The sequence below is a fragment of the Aethalodelphis obliquidens genome, unplaced genomic scaffold (assembly GCF_003676395.1).
Source record: "Aethalodelphis obliquidens isolate GAN/ISIS:26980383/991018 unplaced genomic scaffold, ASM367639v1 scaffold33, whole genome shotgun sequence".
Classification (NCBI taxonomy): domain Eukaryota; kingdom Metazoa; phylum Chordata; class Mammalia; order Artiodactyla; family Delphinidae; genus Aethalodelphis; species Aethalodelphis obliquidens.
The window spans coordinates 8,281,318-8,299,333 of NW_020837977.1; the positions used below are offsets into that span (position 1 = coordinate 8,281,318).

General features: G+C 38.9%; 1 protein-coding gene across 1 annotated transcript in view; it reads right to left on the reverse strand.

The window, feature by feature from the left end:
• The window catches only part of PREX2 (phosphatidylinositol-3,4,5-trisphosphate dependent Rac exchange factor 2), a 291,836-nt gene that overhangs the window by 23,132 nt on the left and 250,688 nt on the right, over positions 1-18,016 (reverse strand). Inside the window, exon 38 of the mRNA XM_027127947.1 lies at positions 3,350-3,452. Within this exon, the coding sequence (XP_026983748.1) occupies positions 3,350-3,452 (103 nt within the window). The remainder of the gene's footprint in view (positions 1-3,349; positions 3,453-18,016) is intronic.

Consider the following 18,016-nt stretch of genomic DNA (forward strand, 5'->3'; position numbering starts at 1 on the left):
AGCTGTGTCATGGATCCACAGTTGGTTGAATCTGTGGATGTGAATCCATGGACTCAAAACCCATGGATATGGGGGGCCAACTGTATTCATTGTGCTCCTCCACCATTTTTTGTAAAGGACTTAAGCATCCAAGGACTTGTTATCTGTAGGGGCTCCTGGAACCAAACCGTGGCAGATATGGAGGGAGGTCTACACTGCCATTAGAAATAAGAACAGTAAATCATGCTGAAAAGCTCCTTGTTCTTCAAAAAGAAACTAAAGATCTTAGAAAATATTATTCATTAACCAGGTAAGCATTCTAACCATTCTGTCTCTGGAAAGCTGGATCTAAACGATTAAAAGACAGAAGGGTCAGAAAAGTTCGATTTTTGATTCACACTTGTGTTCGAGCTACTCAGATCCCACGTGGGTAAGAGGTGGCTTGTAGACTGGATCCCAGCCATTAATCCCACTGCCTGTAACTGCTGAATACTTGAAAGAGGATTGGCCACAGAAGGAATATTGCAAAAATCTCCTCTGGGCACCAGTCCACCCCAATTTCTATGAAGAGAGGACCCAAGGCTCCATGATCTTTCACAAAGAAGGCAGAAATCAGGTCTTTGTCTGAGAACCACTTGTGTCATAACTTGGAGCAGAGAAACAAGCAACAAAGGTAGGAAGCTACCCATCCTAAATGGATTTATTAACAAAAAAGAGGAGGAGGGAGTGATAAACACTGAAAAATACTGCAGCTTAGAAATCAACTTACAAACTTCCTAAGTTTTCAGTCTTTTAAAATTATACTTTATAAATATATGATATATATTAATATATACTAATTATATACTAATAACTAATAATCATTTATTGTTAATTAATATACAAATAAATTTTAAAGAGGCTTGAACAACTTAAGTAAGTCATTAAGGCCTAGGTAATATTGTTTTTACTTTTCCCATCTTTATTTTATCTATCTCAGTTTTCAGCTGTAAGAAGTTAAAGGTTTTGATTATTCAAATCCATGTAGTAAGAATGTATATGCAGCCAGCTCATAATGACCTCTTTCCTGGATTATTCTTAAAAAGATCAATCATCGGGGCTTCCCTGGTGGCACAGTGGTTAAGAATCCGCCTCCCAATGCAGGGGACATGGGTTTGAGTCCCGGTCTGGGAAGATGCCACATATTGCGGAGCAACTAAGCCCACGCGCTGCAACTACTGAGCCCGCGTCACACAACTACCTAAGCTCATGTGCCTAGAGCCCGTGCTCTGCAACAAGAGAGGTTGCCTCAATGAGAAGTCCACACAACTGCAATGAAGAGTAGTCCCCGCTCGACGCAACTAAAGAAAGCCCGCACAGAGCAACGAAGACCCAACACAACCATAAATAAGTAAATAAGTAAATAAATAAATAACTTTATTAAAAAAGAAAAAAAAAGATCAATTATCAGTCTCTGAGTCTTCCCTTGGAGAGGGCTCCTCCAAGTCTTACTGCAAACTCACTCGAACAGCAACAGAGTGAAGCAGAAAGCTTAATCTCTTGCTGTATGTTTTAGCACCCAAATCCCAACCTTGATATGGATAATCACAAGTTTACTTTGATCTACTTTTTTAAAACCAAATTTGAATATCTACCCAAAAAATCCTTCCCAAACCTGCTGGCATTTGCATCTGTATTTGCCCTTTTCCAGCCGAACCACACTGTGTCATGTGCTTCTCACGGATCTGACCTTTACTTAGCAAATCCCTCTTGGACCTTGTGAGATCTTGGTTTTCAATATTCAGCTTTGCAGTTCTCAACCCGAAGCACCAACGTACATGTGCTTGCTCTACCTCATCTCTGCAGACCCCAGGCTGGGCACTGGCCTCACTCAGGACTGTTTCCATGAATTATTCTTTTGACTTGGTTGACATTCTGTAGTGTAATCTTGGGAGCAAATCTATAGGGATTTATATGTTTGCTTGAGAGTTATACATTGAGTCTTTAGTAAATAAAGCAGACATAATTACAAAAGCATATCTTAAAAATTAAGTCACTCACTATCCTCACTATCACTGGATAATTCAAACCCAATCAGCAAGTAGAGAGATTTGTTAAATCAATTTTCTGAGGTAGCCCTAATAAAACGTGGAAGAATAAAATATAAAATTGATGTCTTTTAACTTCTTTTGTCTCTCTACTGACTTGTGTTTTTTCTACTAGATTAAGCACATTTTCCTAATAATCGGTACATTGGAGGTTAGTGCATTTTTGTTAGCTTTTTAAAGAATCTTAAGGGTTCAAAACCAAACTACCACACTTAAAATACTACTGAGCTACTGTACAGAAAGTTCAGGGAATTCTCTGGTGGTCCAGTGGTCAGGACTCCGAGCTTTCACTGCTGAGGGCGCAGGTTCAATCCCCAGTCAGGGAACTAAGATCCCGCAAGCCATGGGGCACAGCCAAAAAAAAAGAAAGTTCATTCACTTCGTAAGAGTGTATTCTCACCTATAAGTACTTCAGTGACCTAAAGATAGTCCAAAGGCAGCTCTTCATCTTCTGCAGGAAAATTTGAGGTACGTGCTTTATCTTCAGAATAAGGCGCAAACTTCTTAGCATGGTGCGGAAGTCCCTTCGAGATCTCCAGAAGCAAGCAGGGTCCTCAACTCTGTCCTCTTCCTCCTTGCCCCTCCCCCTTCCCCAGTCTATTCCCCAGCCTTCCTAAATCACCTGCCTTTCCCAGAAAATGTCACATATCCTTCTTTTTTAAAATTAATTAATTAATTAATTAATTAATTTTTGGCTGCACTGGGTCTTCGTTGCTGTGCGCGGGCTTTCTCTAGTTGCGGTGCGTGGATTTCTCATTGCGGTGGCTTCTCTTGTTGCAGAGCATGGGCTCTAGAGTGCAGGCTCAGTAGTTGTGTCTCACGGGCTCTAGAGCGCAAGCTCAGTAGTTGTGGCGCACGGGCTTAGTTGCTCTGCAGCATGCGGGAGCTTCCCGGACCAAGGCTGGAACCCGTGTCCCCTGCATTGGCAGGCGGATTCTTAACCACTGCGCCACCAAGGAAACCCACGTGTCCTTCTATCTTGTAGTTTACGCTGCCCCAAATCCACTCCTGTCCATTTGCCTGGCCACCTCCCTGTCTTCCATCAGGTTACCTCTTAGACTTCCCTTTTCTCAGGTTGTCTAAGCTTCTTGGAGAACCCTCAGAGAGATGCCTGCGTGGTCTTCTTCCCCGGGAATCAGTGTTTCTTGTTCACCACTCACTTTCTGAGCCTGGAAAAGTGCCTGCCACATCCAGGTACCTGTCAGACACCTGATAAATGAACCAAGGAACCTTCAAACCCAGGGCGTGAGAAACAACTTCCTAAAATGTGTTGTGAGACTCACCTGCTTCCGCATCACATCTGTAGCCTGCATGATGTAGCAAGGAGGCAGTCCGTGGCTTCTGGCCAGAATGATGGCCTGCTCCAGGGTCACACTCAGGGTGCACCTGCGGCCAAAGGCAAGGGCAAGTCAGACTCCACCGGTTCCCGTTAAGCTCTTCAAGACATCTGGGGCTGCTAATGAAGGGTGGAACAGTATGCCTCCTGGGAGAAGTACTCATTTTTCCCTGGGTATCTCCCATGTACTCATGAGGTGCCCATGTTAATAAACTTCTGTCGTTTTTCTCTTGGTAATCTGTCTTTTGTTACAGGGATCTCAACTGAGAAGTCAGAAGAGTAGAGGAAAAATGATTTTTCCTCTCCCACATGAATTTCAAAATCAAATAGCACCAGCCAAGTTCAAAACAACTAGACAATAGACCAGTGATTTTTCTACACAGAACACCTGTTTAAAAATAGATTAGAGAGGTACACTGCTGGGGTCCTAAATTAAGTATTTAAGTTGAAAACAAACCCATAATGAACTCTGTTGAGGAGAGAGTTTATACACAGAAAATTAAGTAAGCAGAATTATAATAAATTTTATCGTCAGATATGAATCTTTACTGGTATTTCACGTAATTTAAAAGAAATGACTTACTAATATCTTTCATTCATGTTTACATATTCATAGTTAATAGAATTATACTGATTTATACCCAATATCTTAGAAAAAAGTGAAATTAATTCACTAAGGTCAGAATTTTTTTTTTTAAAGTGTGTTTCTTGGACCCAATCCAAAAGACTAACATTTTGAAAAGGAAATTTTAATGAGTTATTCAGCAATGTGGTGCCCAGAGCAGCCCCAGAGAAAATTCAGAATTCAGCACCCAAATTCAGTGATTGGTGAGCCTTGGTCCTCCTTCCCTTTAGGGCATTTCTTCCACATTTTTCTCTACAGCAACTCATAGGGAGCTAAGAACCCTCTACATTTGATAATATTTTCAGGTGCTGGTCTCTGAATTGTTTTTTTAGGGGTACCTTCTGCATATATTCCATAAAAATGTTCGTTACTTTTTTTTAGATGTTTTGCCTAACATCTATATTAGTGGATTTTGTTTCACTTCATTTTTCAATTTATTAGTATTTTGATTGTTTTTTCTCCATTTTTGCAATTACCTCTCTGTGGTTCGGTATTTTACAAATGTATTTTTCTAGATCTGTTTAGTTTTTCCCTACAAATGAAAGTTCTACAGTGCAATTATATATGAGGAATGTCGAACTCATTTATCCCTGGTTGTGAGGCTGTACCACAGAAGCCCAGTACCCCTGGCAGATTCAGACACTGATGACTTGCAGAAAAGAGAAATGGATTTAAAACATTACTGCTGTAATTTTAGAAAGAACCTGACAAAATGCAACTTTATTATTACAATAATTGCATTCTAAGGAGAAACACGATCAGTTCCATTGGCTGTTAAATGATATGAAAAGCAGCTTCCTCGTTAACATTAACAGAGAACTCTTTAGAAAGCATTAAGAACACATATTCACATGGGCTAAAGTTTTATAATTAACTTCTAGTAGTATAGGATGTTTATAAATATTTAATGTAGGAGTCTGACAATAATATAAAATTGTATATTACATGTACCTGCATGCGTATGCCAATGCAAGTCAAGAGCTATAACTGACAGTTCATGTTCAAAAAATATCAAATTTTTACAAAGCATTTAATTGTCAGCTAACTCAACACACCATAACCTTTTTCTCCTCCTTAAGGTCTCCTCTACTCCAATTTTAAGTCCTTACTGATCCTAACATTTTCATCAATAATGCTCATGACACCAGCTGAATGAAGCTAAGAAAAAAATCTTGATCTTTTTCTAAACATACTGAAATATGTCTCTGCTTCCTGATAAAGCCTCACTTGCCCTCATCAACTTAACAACAAACACTTACTCATTGTGAAGGACCTTGAACAGGAAGCCTGTAATTTTTATCCATTTTCTTAACCTTTTTAAACTGATTTATTTCTCTCTACTTCAAGCTGTAGTAAACAGCAGTACAGCAGCAAATTATCTGCCAGAGACTTTAAAAGATTTTACCGTAATCTCCTGATCCATCAACGTGGCCCGTAACATGCTCTCGGACAGGGTACCTCAAAGTGTCACACCTTTAGAACCAATCACATGTACATCATCTAATAGAAAAATCTAGCTTAAAAGGGATACATAAGTTTTATTTCACCAGCATATCAAGAGAAGATGGCTTCGTCTATACTTGCCTTTTTGTACTAACCACTGTGTATATTCCAATTAGGTCCCACCATTAATTTGAAATTTTTAAAAAGTGAAAAAATTTAAAAGAGACAGCCAGGTCAATGAGAGAAATATTGCCTATTCGATTCACAGTTGATTTATCCAATGGAGGCCTAGTTTTTCCATCGCAGCATCACAGAGTTCCATTCTCCTAAATTAGACATGTGGAAGAGCGCCAGCACTAAGCCCACAACTTTGCTTCCAACATATCATTACTCGCCTCATAGCTTTTTTTTTTTTTTTTTTTTGCGGTAAGCAGGCCTCTCACTGTTGTGGCCTCTCCCATTGCGGAGCACAGGCTCCGGACGCGCAGGCTCAGCAGCCATGGCTCACGGGCCCAGCCGCTCCGCGGCATGTGGGATCTTCCCGGACCGGGGCACAAACCCGTGTCCCCTGCATCGGCAGGCGGACTCTCAACCACTGTGCCACCAGGGAAGCCCGCACCTGGTTTTTTGATGGTGCATAAATGTATGCTCAGAGTCAGGCTTTACAAGGGATCATTTGATTTTATAGGTACTTCTCTGATTACCAGTGATACTGTTCTGCTAATTCTGGGCAAGAGAATGAAGGAAACAGACCAAAGGCCAGGAATCCTAAGCAAATCCCATTCCATACGAGATTTCTTATCTGACCTGCGAATTTCCTTTCTAGAACTATCTCTGTTCTCACATTAGGCAGTTAAATTAAAATTTAAATAAATCTACATTTTTACTCCGTCCTGGAAAATACGGGCTCTCAATTGTTCAGCTCCTTCTAGCTGCAATATCATTTTAAAAATTTAGACAATTCTTTCTCTCGGAGTCACAAAAATGAAAAAGTAAAATAAAGGTCACAGTGTAGAATTTGTCCTTCATAAAAAGGCAAATATAACATATACACTGAGGAAAGTTGTTCCATGATTTTAGTAATAAGACATCCCAAGTAACAGCTCTGCTTAGGGTATACTCCTGAGAACGTGTACTTGACAGGGCTGCAAAATTATGCAGAAATTGTGCATTTCCGCATAGAAAGAAAAAAGTAAAGGGTCAATACACCTGTGCTTATAATGAATAAATCTTCTTGACATATTTCATATTAAAAATAGATCCCACATCACTCAGGGATTTAGCATAGTTTTAATATGCTAAATTTTAATAGTTTTAATAGTTTTAATGTAATATGTAACCTGTGGCCAATGGGTCCAATTTAATTTGAAAAGCACTTGGATTTAGCAATGCTATGGAAGAGTCACAAAGAGGTAACTTTCTATTCATCCACTCATTCAACAAATATTTTTGAGTGTCTACTTTGTAACGACAAGTACCATTCAGTGCTGGCAGAAGTAATTTACTTTCAAGCTAAAATCGTTGAGCTACGGAGTCCCTTTTTCACAGGATCCCTAGCAACCTGTTCACATAGTCATAAGCTTTTACAAATTTGCAAAAGCCAAATGTTTTGACTGCAAATGGTTATGACTGCTGTCTTTTTATGTCCCAGCTTTCCTCTGTCACGTTCTGCAATGTTCCAATGGCCATAGTTCTTTCTGGAACTGAGCTAAAGGAAGTAGAATTAGGGATCCCTTTAGGCTAGGTTTACTGGGACCTACGGATATGATGCACAGTCACTTATAGTTAGGTTATTACAATATCCTAGTGTAGGAATGGACTCCAAAGTATTCCCACTGCGCATTGTACAGACTCACCCAAGGTTGAAAAGGACGTGCAGGGCCCAAGGCTGTAATGCAATGTGTTCATATCCCGGTGCACCCAGGACTCAGTGTGGTGCAGGAGAAACAAGGTTGGAATGTATAGAGCCAGACGCTACTCTGTGGAATATTCTTCCATACATTATGGTCCTCATGCTAAAGAACCTTCTGGAGGTTTTCATATTTGACAATTTTTAAACTTAAAATAATGTTGATGTTGGAATGTGTTGTCAATTCTTCCGTAAGATTATGATGTTATTAGATTATGATAATTACATGAAGTTCATGACAAACTTTCACCAACGTCTCCTTTATAAATTGGGGTTTGGTTGAAATAGAGTTCACATGACTATCATTTGGCACTTGATAATATGATTCTCTGTGATTTTTATTTCATATGTTTGTCCCAACTGATCCTAGAACATCCGGTATCAACTTTATTTTGTGTCGAACTGTAGAGCTTAGGGTCAGGTAAAGCATGTGAAATGGTCTCCTGTTTGCCAGTCCTATTTCTCGATGCCAGGGGGCTGCAATGAGCAATAACCAACACCCACTCCCTCCCTCCCTCAACTCAGTCTCACTGGAGAGACAAAGCTTAGTTTTCCTAAATTAGTTTAAGTGCAACATATTGTATTTCAACCATTTATTAACTCGTATCTATTATACTACATTCAGTTCACTTTTAAGACTTCAATTCTTATTTGAAGCAGGTTATGTGTTAATCTTTTTATAAAAACATGGTAATCTTTTCCTTTAAGATGACTCATCACATTGCTATAATAAATCAGATAAAAGATTCTCCAAACCCAAGGACCTTCTACATATTTGGTCATTTACCATGATCACAAAAACACCAGTTTTACTTTAATTACAATTTAAAACCTCCAGAGCTCTAAAGCCTCATTTAATGTTGATTCGAACGGTACTAACAAGGAAGCCAATCTCCCAAGGGTTGAAGTGCATCAAATTGAACACTTGGGGAGATGCATCATCCCTTTCTGGCCACCAGGGTGATGCAGTAACTCACAGAGAAACTGACATGGCAAACCAGAACAACGGTATGTTTATGGCTTTGCACTGTGGATTTCTTTGCTGACTTTCAGCATGTTCTCTGCCGGGAACTCTGATGTTTTGCCTGGCAGCTAACCATATTGTTCTCTCTTGGGTGGTCCCAAACTTTGTTATTACTAGTGGAGGAGGGGCATTGAGATTCTAATTATAAACTGACACCTTAAATGAAACACATGAAAAACTAGTGTAATGAGGATCTCTGAATTTGTAGCCACAATAATTTGCCTTAAATTCACATTATGTAGATGTTGAAGTGAAAAACAAAAAAAACTTAAAAGGTAATTAAAGAGAGAAAAATGCAATCTTTTGCAAGGGATACTTTGCTTTTATTTCTCCATATTTTAAACATTGAGAATGAGACTGAATATTACTTTGAAAATTTCTATTGTATCCCTCAATAATGTTACATACTCAATTACCACTAAAAACTGTGCCCCAAAACAAACCCCACGGGAGTCACTGAACTTAGGGATACATGTTTCAACTTAAAAAGTTACTTGAGCAGTGATTTTTTCACTCTTTTGTGCCATAACAGAATTGAGGCACTTGGATAAGTTGTGTTCATTTTTTTGTGTGTGCTAGCGCAGTATAATTAGCAGGATAATTTCCTGTTAGAAAAATATGATAAATGGAAGACACACACCCACAGTTGAAAGGCATATGTTGGGGTTTCTGAGTTTAAAGGACCATATGCCAAACAATGGTTTTGATCTGCTCTGGAAAAGGCAACATTAGACATGTCCCCTAACAATCTATATAAACTGGCTAAATATTTCAATATTTACTTCAATATTTCATTTGGAATTATTTGCATTCATATACAGGTTAATTTGATCTTGTGCTAGATGAATATAAAGTGAAATAATTATTTAACCATTCTGAAATCAGTGAGTTTTGCCCCAATGTAGAATTCCACCCAATGATCAGAGTCTTCATTTTGTTTTTTAGCTCCGGATTTCCATGTGTATTGCCTCATTTTCACCACCCTTTCTAACTGTGATATTGCCTTTAGTCACAAAAATAAGAGGGAAAAAATTCCCTTAGGGAAAATGCATGGCTCAGAATCTATGTATAAAGACAGTCTGAAGACCCTATTCTTTGATGACATTCTTCCCATGAATTATTTGTCTTGATATAGTTGCAGCTGTTTATATTTAGAATCTTACAGATTTAGATCTTAAAACGTACAATCAATTTCCCCGTATTCTATGACAGTCTTTTTTGCTCCTTTAATTAAAAGCCAGGTCCATTATCCTTGTTCAAGTGACTGTCACTAGTAAGTTATTAGGAATCTAATTAGCCGTGGTTCTCCAGGATACTTTATTAAGCTGAAGTTACCTGGGCAGCTTCAAAGTTTGGAGAGGATAATAATGACTATTTCAATCCCAAGAGAGCGAAGTAGGTGAAATAAGCTGGAATATCGGCAGATACTACTGCTATTTGCCCACCACTCTTTCATACCCAGCTTTTTACGACAGATGGAAGATCCTGTGATCACCTGGTCTTATGCACTCTGCAGCATCATCTGAACTTCAGTCCTACAGAGCCTAAGGCAAACTAGTTTCAACAATCTTTGAACTAAAGACACATTTTCTCCCTGTTGGAAAAAATGTAAATGATTCTGCTCAGTTTCCAAATATTTTTACTTCTTCCTTGTGCTTTTCTCATAATCCCATTTAATCAGACAGTAAAAACAAACAGTTGTAGGAAATATCTGAGTTAGAGATTCTCCATTAACATTTTTTAAATCTAATCTAAATGTTAAACTTCTTGAAATGTGCTACCAAGTTACTATAATTTAAAGTGTCTGATGAGTTAGTTCTTAGAAACATTGTTTAAAAGACACTGTGTAGTAATGTGTAGTAATGGGTATAGTAAGTATAGTGCAATCCCAGATCCTCATATATATATATATTTTTTTGCGGTACGAGGGCCTCTCACTGTTGTGGCCTCTCCCGTTGCGGAGCACAGGCTCCGGACGCGCAGGCTCAGCGGCCATGGCTCACGGGCCCAGCCGCTCCGCGGCACGTGGGATCTTCCCGGACCGGGGCACGAACCCGCGTCCCCTGCATCGGCAGGTGGACTCTCAACCACTGCGCCACCAGGGAAGCCCCAGATCCTCATATTTACTAATTTTTAAATGTTAAGTGCCAGCGTTCAAAGAAATAAGAAAGTTGTTAGAAGAAATAAGACGCAGAAATTATCTAATTCCTTAAAGGTGTATTGTGCGATATTTCTAGTGTCTTCAACCTTCCCAGTTTTGCAAAGCCTTCCCAAAGGAAGAAGATGTGGTCGAGATTAAAATTATTGCTTTCCTAAAATCTTTGTCTAGTCTTTTATGATGACCCCCTGTTTCACCTCCAGACTGAGATACAAGCTTCCAAGCCGTTCAAACCAAACTCATCAATTACAAGAGATTAATGTATGTGCGGCAGGTCCACGTGCTAATATACCTACTCTAGTACCTTTCACACTTATTAATTTCATATTTCTTACTATCCCTCAAACCTCTCCTCTCTGGCCGCACTGCTAATATCAACTCTTTGCCTAGATTGGTGCAACCTGGCTCAGACTCTTCTTGTCTTGCCTCTTCCCACTATTCATCAAAGGTGATCTTTTAAAAATGCAGATGGCTTTCCATTGCGTAACTTGAAATACAAAGTCTTCACAATATGGTCTCTGATTTTCCTTACTTCTACTCCATGCTTCAACTATACTGTTCACAGTTCTCTGAAGTCACCTCCTCTCAGTTCTCATATGCTGCTCTCTTCCTGATATGATCTCAGATGCCCTGCTTTGGGTCACATATCATGCCTCTGGTCATGCTATACTTGTCTGAAAGGTGTAGGGATGAAGAATACGGGCATTAGAGGCAAACTTCCTAAGCTGGATCTTAAATTTGCTAATAAACTCCGTGACTCTGGGCAAGTAACTTAAGCTACTGAAACTGTTTCCTCATCTGTAAATTGAGTTTAATGATAGTACGCACCTCAGAGTGTTGTTTTCAGGATTACAGGAAATAATTCATATATAGTACTTAGCACAGGACATAGCATGTAGTACATTCTCAACAAATGTTAGCAATTTTCATTAATATTACTACACCACCACCAATAGGCCAGACTAGTAGTGTCTGTACTGATTGTAACCTTCCTAGACCCTAGCATACTTCCCAGGATTAAGTAAGCATTCAATATACAGTTATTGAAAAGAAATGACATGAATTCCTAATTCATGCCAACAGTATTATACGTAACTCCTAAAAGATACAATTCATTTCTTTATACTCTGCATTTGCCATCTATGTGTTCAAGAAGTGTTCTCTTATTAAATAAATTTGGTAAAGTAATAAATGAACTGTAGAGACAATAGATTTTAGTCAAAGAACAACCACAGCTTCCCCTACAACTTCTAAACGGTATATAGCTTTTCTTTCATGAACAATGACTTGCATTTCCCTTTCTCAGGATTTAATTACTGCTCGTACCACGGCTTCTGATGAACAACTCTCGATGAGTTTTGTTAATGATTGGAAATTATGTATTATAATATACTGATTCATTATTCTTACATTAATTCTATTAATTAACACTTATTCGCTCATCAAAATGGTCTATGTATCATTTACCTATTTTCCAGGTTCAGAAGAATACATTTGGAACCCTTGCAGAATCAATTCTTTAACACTGTCAAAATGACATGTTATATATGCTTCCCCTCTCCTGTAGTTTCAAAACCATGTGTTCATTTCTTTGAGTCACTTCATGAAAAACCCAATCCTTTGGCTCTCTTTCTCCTATTGTCCATATTAAAGTAAACTGGTGCTACACAGTATGGCTGGCTGGCTTCCCAATGTGGTCCCCTTGTCAAGACCTCAGAATTGCTGGGAGAGCAAGGACCTCTCACTACCCTAGTTTGGGGTAGCGCAGTGCATGCCCCAGAGCAGTGCTCCATAAATAACTCCTCTGTCCTTCAATGAATGAATGCACAAATGCCAGAACCTGATTCTTTCCAAGTCCTAAATATCTGTTGTTATTCTAACACACACTCTTGATTTTTGACACGAGGGAAGAAGACTTCCTGTCCTTGAATTCAAGGGGATCCCGTTCTGCTGTTCTTGAACAACTTTCTACAAGCTATCACTGGAGGATTCTAAAAATAAGCTCTAACAGGGTCCAGTGCTTTGTGTATTCTACTTCTTATAGGTCAGAGGAGTGAATTCATATTTTTCAGACTCTCCTTACATCCTATCGTGACTCATCACTGTGATTTCTCCAGCTTTACTGAGGTATAATTGACATGTAACATTGTGTTGGTTAAAGTTGTGTATATTTGACTTGATACCCTTACATGGTGCAAGACGATTACCACTACAGTTAGCTAACACCTCCATCACATAATTACCACTTCTTTTTTGTGGTTGAGAACATTTAAGATCTACTCTCTTAGCAACCACTGTGATTTTGTTTTACATACAAAGGTTTCCCTATTTTATTTTATTTTCCCTTTACATAGAAAAGGTTTCCCTATTTTAGTAGGTATGATCTAGTCATTTTAAACAGATGCATTTCATATTTCTACCTCTGCAATGAGAAGATGGATTCACCATCAGAAACACAGATGAAGATAGAAACAACTGAGTGTACACTATTGCCAGGTCCTGCAGTAGATGTTTTCACATATGTTACTCACTTAATCCTCATGCCACCTTTTGCAAAAAGAAATTATTATTCCCATTCCACCAATAAATCTCTGAGAGACCATGAAGGAATCATGGTCACACAGTAAGTAACAGGATTCAAAACCAGTTTTCTAATTCAAAATCCAGAGCTCTTTCCATTATTCCAAAATCACATCACATAGATCACTGCTTTTAGAGAATCCCAACTCCCCACATCCCTAATTCAACAGTCCCAATCCTGGTCTCAGCATTGCATGCCAAATGCAGTGTTTTGGTAGAGACTAATGCAGCCAGACCAAACGACTTCACTACGAATGTAGACCTCATCGTACTGAAATGTGTTCATGATTAAAAAGAAACTAGATTTGAAACCTGCTGAACAATTCTATCGATTTAAAGCAATCACGTAGTAAAAATAAACTGAAGGAAGACTGCGTTCCTTCTCTACTACAGATGTGCATTTTTCTATATAAAATGCACTGTGCTGGGTAAGGCATGTTCATTCCTGCAGTGATCTCATTTATTCTGGTTTCTAATTACTTCCAACTACTGAGCACAGGGCACCACTGTGAAAAGTATACTGGCAACTAGAAGGAAGCGCCCGATTGAAGAAACTAATTGTTTACTGTTGCAGGGTTTTATTTTCCCTGCCTCCTTTTATTACCTCACACGGAGGAAGAACTATACGTCTGAGGGCTAAGGCAGTATGTTAAATAGGAATCAATGCCGAAGTGCTGCTATGGCTCAACACAGGCAGAGTGTCTGCACAATTCATATGGAAAGGACCTCTGCTGATCTATTGGTCCTGCCCAACTTGGTCACCCTGAGCAATGCGTTTGTGATAAGTGAAAAGCTTGAGAAAACTGCCACCAGCCAGCCCAATACCTCTGTCCTTGTTCCCCTATAACAGAGAAGGCACTTTTCTTAATGAAACATGGAAATACTCTTACGTGAAAAAATGGCCAACAGTTATTTGTTTTCAAAAATACAGAATTCACTTAGAGACACATACGCATGGATAATAAAATATTAAATATTTACATTCTCCCTTTAGGAGAATTTGAATGGCGGTCTAACAATAAGTGCAATCTAAAAGCCAGTGATCCTCAGGCAAGTTTCCAGTACATTTTATAGACATAACTTCCGGGTGTCTATTGATAATTTCAACATTATTATTTGACTCCTGTCAAAGAGACAGTACTGATGAGATCTTCCCATGACTGTACTAACTCCTATGTCTCATAGTCTGGAGCTGAAAGACAGGGGTTAATGAGTATTTGAAAAAAATAGCAAAGAGATGGCAAGCAGAGATGGGCACCATGGAAAACAACTGAACACAATGGAAAAGCAATGGGCAACAGCTGGAGAGAGATCCTGGCAGCAGCAGCAGAGTCAAATTGAATACGTGGTTCACTCCGTATATCTTAAGGCAAAAAATAAATCACATGTAAGGGGCACATTTTCAGCATTGCACAGGGAATTAGCCATGAAATTCCCATTAAAGATAACAGGACTTTCTACTGCAACTTTCAACACATTCTCGGAAAGTTCTCAGTGTCTAGCTTTAAACCTAGGCTTCAAAAACATTGCACATCCCTCATTCTCCTCTCTTCAAGCACATTAGGGTGTGTTTTTCTTTGACACGTTTCATTGCTGAGGTGAGCACAGAGGTAACTGAAGACCTTCGGGGATGGGTAATTGAGCATTGAGGGGCTAGAGGAGGTATTTGCTCGGCTGAAAATGCGTATGAATGTGAAACATCTGTGTGTAAGGTAGGACTCTACCACTGTCACCAGGTTTGAATCTGCTCCTCTGCATTTTAAATTCTTCAGCCTGGACACTTTCACCAATTGATTTTATTTCTGTTTCATGTTTTTGGAACTTAACTGAATAGGTCGAGTACCTATCCCAGCTACTCGAAGTTCCTCAACACTCCCTCTCTAGTTCATCTTTTCTCTTGGCTGTCTGACTTTTGTCCTTACTCCTTGTCGGTTCTTTGATGACACCAATACTTAAGGGGTGTCCAGTATGCAATTTTCATCTGTTTCCCCCATCCTTTGACATTGTACCATAATTGTTTTCTCTTTGACCTGTTTATCCAAGATACTAAATAGATTTGTTTGAATATTTTTCACTCCTTTCTCATGGATCCTACAGTGTTTTATTCTGAGGCTCCACGGGTGCACAGAGGACAGGGCAGTGGAGAACCAGGGAATATTAATACTCTCTCTACTCTCCCTGGTGATTTTTTCTCACCTTCCACAATGGGCAGCCAATTATTCTTTGCTTACACTTCTGTGCCTTTTCCTGGAATATCTTTTCCCTGCTCCTAACACCTGGTTTGTTCCCAGAAAATTCCTAGCAGTGTTTTTCCATTACCCCTTGAGATTACATATATATGTTATTATTTATTGTTATTATATCCATTTGTCCTCATATATACTTCTAGTCCTTGCTGACTATGAATCCATCAAAGTACATCCCCATATAGGTACGTTGTGAGCATCTAAAACTGAACATGTAACAGATTAATTCAACATCCCTCTCCCCAGTCCCCTCAAAGACAAATGCATGTTCCCCCCCACACACCGTGGCATCTTCCCTCTCCCAATCTTTCCCAGCTGGAATCATCAGAAACTCTTCCTCTCCTGTGCTCTCTATTCCTCACCAGTTCATCTAGTTCTGTTTACTGCCTTTTCATATCTTTCACATCTGTCTTTTCCCTTCTAACCTCTGTGCCAATACCTTAGTTTTGTATCTCATCATGTCACTGTACTCCTGTAAAATCCTAGCTGTCTCCCTGCCTCCATCCTTGTCCCATCATAGACCATGGTACTGATCTTTATTTTTAAAATATTTTTTAAAACATCTAATCATGTTATTCTTTTGCTGAAAACCTTTCATTGGCTTCCCAGGGCCTCTAGGAGGGAGTCCCAAACCCTTAACCCAGCAGGCAGGGCCGTCCATGCTCCAATTCCTGTCTTTCTTGCTCCTTTCTTCTCATTTCACCGCCCAGAAACAGCCAGCTCTTTCTTGTGACCTCCAGCTCCGTCGTACGCTATTTCACACCTCGATATTGTATTTTCATACTATTCCTTTACACGGAACGTCCTTCTCCATTTCCGTCACCTGGTAAACACTACTCATGCTTTAAAACCTATAACAGGTGTTACATTCCATCCTTCCTGCTTAACAGGATTTAAATCTCACTCCTCGGTATTCCTCCCCAGGATGTTAGATGACCTATTGCTAATTTAAAATTAACATCTTAGAGGTAAAAATTGCTGCTTCCTCCCTTCAACTTCCTCCACGCCACCTGCTCTCCTGCTCTAGGTCACAGAGAAAAAGAGGCAGTTCGGAAAGTGCTGGCAGACGAACCAGTTATATTGGAGAGATACCCATATTTCTTGGCTTATGTCATTTATTACAGCACTTATAAACCCACTAGCATTGAAGCCCTCAGGAAGAGATCCTAGAGAATGACTGGAATTTTACTTTGCTTTAAATAGTATTTTGCAGGTTTAGGAAAAACAATAACTTCAGTTTCTTTAAAAGAAAATTTGAAGAATCATGCCCTATTTAATGCTTTTGAAAGTCAATTCTATCAATACATGTATCACTTTTAAATAGCTACATTTTAAAAATGTAAATACTTAAATTTTACTAATATAATAGTAAAATTGAGTTTTGCAAAAACAGATGAAATATCACTCCAAATTACATATTTATTTTATCAAGGTATGTTTAATGTGCCTAGAATTTTCCAATCTTAATGATAGGAGGTAATAATGTATAAGCTCTGGCTTTATATGTACTTAAACTAAAGCATGTCTGGCCCATGATTACTGGCTGGCAGAACTAGAAACCATTGCAATAAGAAGTGACTCTCATTATTACTGTGTTATTCTTCTTTCATAGTAAACTAATGAAAACAACGAACATTTTAAAATAGAATAATTTAATGCACTAGTTTATCAAGATTCATATCAATTGCAAAGAAAAATCTAAGGAAGAAAACAAATATATATGTAAATCTGGCCATCTACCTCTTCAGAGTAAAGAACTTTTATAAAAGATAATGAAACAAGGTAAAAGAATAAAACTTATATTTGAAATATTTGATTTCTTCCCATAATTTTAAGGGAATAACCTTATTTATCTGTTTGTTTAAATTAACATAAATTGTGGAGTTTTATTTGCCTACTTTACAACTCAGTATAATTTGAAAATCTGCGTTTACTTTTCTTTTTTTCCCCCAGCTTTACTGAGGTATAATTGACAATTAAATATGGTATAAATTTAAAGTATACAACCTGTTGATGTGATATACATATCCATTGTGAAATATTCATCACAATCAAGCTAATTAACATATCCATCACCTCACATAGTTACCATTGTGTTTTTCTTTTCTTTTTTGGTGGTGAAAACACTTAAGATCCACCCTCCCAGGGCACAGTAGTTGGGAGGCCGCCTGCCGATGCAGGGGACACGGGTTCGTGCCCCGGTCCGGGAAGATCCCACATGCCGTGGAGCAGCTGGGCCCGTGAGCCATGGCCGCTGGGCCTGCACGTCTGGAGCCTGTGCTCCTCAACGGGAGAGGCCACAGCAGTGAGAGGCCCGCGTACTGCCAAAAAAAAAAAAAAAAAAAGATCCACCCTAGCAAATGTCAAGTATATAATACATTATTATTATTAAGTATTAATATTATTATTAAGTATAGTTGCATTAAGTATAGTTGCATTGTTGTTATGTCACATGTCCGGAATTATTCACCTTGCATAACTGAAACTTTGTACCCTTTGACCAGTTGTCTCCCAGTTTTCCCCTTCTCCCAGCCCCTGGTAACCACAATTCCATTCTCTGCTTCTATGAGTTTGGCAGAGTCATTAAGATTTATACTTACAGCATGAGTAGGATATAGTCTGTCTTTCT